This window comes from Etheostoma spectabile, chromosome 18, assembly GCF_008692095.1.
Source record: "Etheostoma spectabile isolate EspeVRDwgs_2016 chromosome 18, UIUC_Espe_1.0, whole genome shotgun sequence".
Taxonomy (NCBI): domain Eukaryota; kingdom Metazoa; phylum Chordata; class Actinopteri; order Perciformes; family Percidae; genus Etheostoma; species Etheostoma spectabile.
In genome coordinates, this window is record NC_045750.1 from 10,233,467 (window position 1) to 10,236,782 (window position 3,316).

The 3,316-nt window shown below is 40.8% G+C and overlaps 1 protein-coding gene across 5 annotated transcripts in view; it reads right to left on the bottom strand.

Moving 5' to 3' along the window:
• fndc1 (fibronectin type III domain containing 1) overlaps positions 1 to 3,316 on the bottom strand; it is a 37,334-nt gene that overhangs the window by 29,316 nt on the left and 4,702 nt on the right. For 4 of the 5 annotated variants that reach the window (XM_032543133.1, XM_032543131.1, XM_032543132.1 and 1 more), the window contains exon 2: positions 873 to 1,067. In XM_032543133.1, coding sequence (XP_032399024.1) covers positions 873 to 1,067 — 195 coding nt within the window. The remainder of the gene's footprint in view (positions 1 to 872; positions 1,068 to 3,316) is intronic. The other variant, XM_032543130.1, reaches the window with a different exon arrangement.

Consider the following 3,316-nt stretch of genomic DNA (forward strand, 5'->3'; position numbering starts at 1 on the left):
CACACACACACACACACACACACACACACAAACCCTATACAAGACAACGCATGATTCAACACTTGGCCCTACCCTATCCTCCACCACTATGCCCACTATGCACACATTCAGTACATGTGCAGACACACACACAAAGTGGCCACAACAAAGGGGATTGGGTTAAAGGAGCTGGGCTGGGTTTGGATCTGGAAATGAAGGGTTGGCTGCAGACTCTGAGCCGCTAATGAAGTATGGCTCTAAGAGGCCAAGGACAAAATGGAATAATGAGAAAAGCAGGCTTGACAGTGTCAACACGGCAAACTCTATGTATATAGAAACATAAAGACCTGTCTTATGTTTAACAAGGCAGGATTACGATTTAAGAAGCTGGTAAGAACTAAAGATAATGTCCTACTAAAACCTAAAATAGCCACTGTCTGCAGAACCAAGATGATGATCGCCAGTCACGCACATCAGCCCCCAGTGCTCTTTCTGTCTTGCAAACTTGGACGACAGCATATCCAATGATAAACTAATCCTCTGATAAACTCCATGCTACATGGGCTCGCACAAAAATGTGCATACACCTCACCTCCTGGCATCTCTGCCTTGTACACAGCTGTGTTCATCTCTCCTCATTCTTGGCACTTGTCTTGAGAAAGTGCAGAACTCCAGGATCTGAAAGCTTACTCCATAGTTTAAGCCAAACCTCTTTTTTTTTGTTCTTTGTCCATCTATTTTCCTCTTAATGACTTTTTTTGTCTAGCAATGCGACCTCAGGTCCATCAGAAACATATTCATTGGTTCATGTCACTCTAGCAGTCAATGACTTATCTCACATCCTCGTCTTGCACTCACTCTCTTTTTGATTTCTTTCTATGTTTCTGCCTTACCTACATCCTCCGGTAGAGGAGAGTGACTGTTCTTCACCACTTTTGTGAAGCGGTGAGACCTCGTGGGTTTGTTGGAGTTGATGATGAAGCGGTCCACAGGTCTTCCATCCAGATGAATAGAAGGCTCCCAGCTTTCCTTCAGGCCCTTATCCACAGAAGTCTGTTTCCCATTGTGTGGCCGCAGGGGCTTCTCTGCTGCAAAACAAATGACGTCAGGATAAATTGGGTCTATGTAAAGCTTTTTTTAACAATCTTTTTTGTCTTTATCCGTTACAAATTCCCCTACAAATTCGAGCAGTATGTGGGTCTACAGTTTAAGCACTGTAAACTGGTTTAAACCTTTTCTTCAGTGCCACCGGTACAATTCCCTCTGGATTTATTATAATTGGCATTTGAAGAAACTGATTCCGATGAAGCACAAACTTACGTGTAAGGAGACCCCAAAAAATACAAACAACTTTGAGGTCTAAATAAATGAATGAGGATTTGCTGGGATAGCCAAGCATTGAGTGTGACTTTAACACAATATCAAATGATGAATCCAGCCTGTATGAAAGAAGAAAAGCTGTGAAAAGGCCCCAGAGGAGATTGCGTACATGGAAAATAATAAACAGCATAATGAGATATTTAAAATGGCTGACCTTATTCATCATGCACAAAAAACTGGCTTCGTGCCTGAGTGCTTGCATGGATGCTGAAACCTCAGCTGACTCAACATAAGTAAGAAAAGTGCTTAATACGTGTTTACAACCCTGACCAAATACCCATGATCCATGTCAGTGAATTGAACTTTTTTGCTCTCTTCAAAGTCAAATAATTATTAGCAAATATGTATACAGCTGGAAACGGAGCTCTCAAAGAATCTGAGCAGTGAACAGGATTCTGCTGGAAAACCTAATAAATAACTCTAATTAATAACACAAATGAACATTAAAGCTTAGCTAAATCATCAACACCAAAAAAATACCACAAGGAGGTTAGGGTGGTGCAGGGAGCTTCAACAGCAAACAACGTTGGTATAACAGTAACAGTGATTAAGTAACATATAAATGATACTTTACAATTATACTGAAGCATGTATGATGTCAATCAGCCAACACAAGCCTGGTTTTACAGCTCTGTTTGAGTTAATGCTGTGCTCATAACTATGCTGTTGCACTACATTTGTGTGCCAGTGTGTGTTTTGTGCTGGACATGTATTTGATTCATAAGAGCTTTTGTTATTGCTGCCCAAAAAGGTTATCTGATCAGAGCGATGAGGGTGAACCGAACTAAAAGATGCTAAAATGTTCCAAAGAGCTGAATGGAACAGCAGAGTCTGGTGATATATTTCAATGCCATTTATTCTACATTGTTTAATACTATATTGTTATTACAAATGTATTGATTATAGCAGCTTTAAATCTCAAGATCCAAATAGTGAGTATTCAAGCATTGGCTACGCTGTAAATGGAGGGGATTTGCAGGTTTAATTGGCAGCTGGTCATTTTTTGCTGTCACATATATTGTCAGTATTGTCTGTTCACATCATTAACAGCTGGCCATTATATCTGTCTGTGCTGGCCAAAGGTTTAAAGCAGCCGTTTCAGTTCAGGATCTTCAGAAAATAACTCTATCGCCATGAATTCTTTTTGTCTGCAGGTGTGAGCCCAGCTGGATCTGCACTTTAATTTTTCACTTTAAGAAATAATTGCCGCTCAGTCCTCATGTGCTGCAGTTTCCAGTTGGTCGCAGCTCCTTGGAGGTCTACAATGTTGTCTCTACTTAACTCTGCGTTCAGTCACGCGCTGAAAGAACATCTCCTTGTTGTTTCTAGACAACACAGACCCTCAGATACAGACTTTATGTATCTGGTTGGATGACAAAGTGTGAGTGTTTTCCACAAACAAAACCCAGTATCTACTCTTTGTATCGTCAGTAAATGTAGGGTTACACTGGAGTCCATTTTTTCAGCTGTTTGTTACTCCATTGACACAAGTCTAGATGCATTTCATTCACTCCAACCCTGTTTCTAATAAGGCCACGTGTTACGTAGTAAGAAATCTGCTCCTCTGTCCAGAAGTCATTCTGGGATTTGGCCTCTTTGGAAATGTATGATTCAAGGGTAAACCAGATATTTCTGATTAAATCAAGACTCCTTTGAGCACAGTAGATGCATGATTGCCATTCAAGAATAAACAGTTTGAGAAGCAGTTAAGCAACTGAGTGGTTGTAACATCATAATCTTATGGAGGGGGCTGTAAGGCTGTTGCCATGGGACACCAGGGCAATAATATAACATTTAACAGACAGGCAAACAGAGTGAGATTGAGTTAGACAGTGGAAAGTATTAAGTATGTTAAGAATGAGGGCAGGGCCTGAGGGTCATTGTGTCACTGTCTTTTTGGGATAAAAGTGTGTGTGTGTGTGTGTGTGTGTGTGTGTGTGTGTGTGTGTGTGTGTGT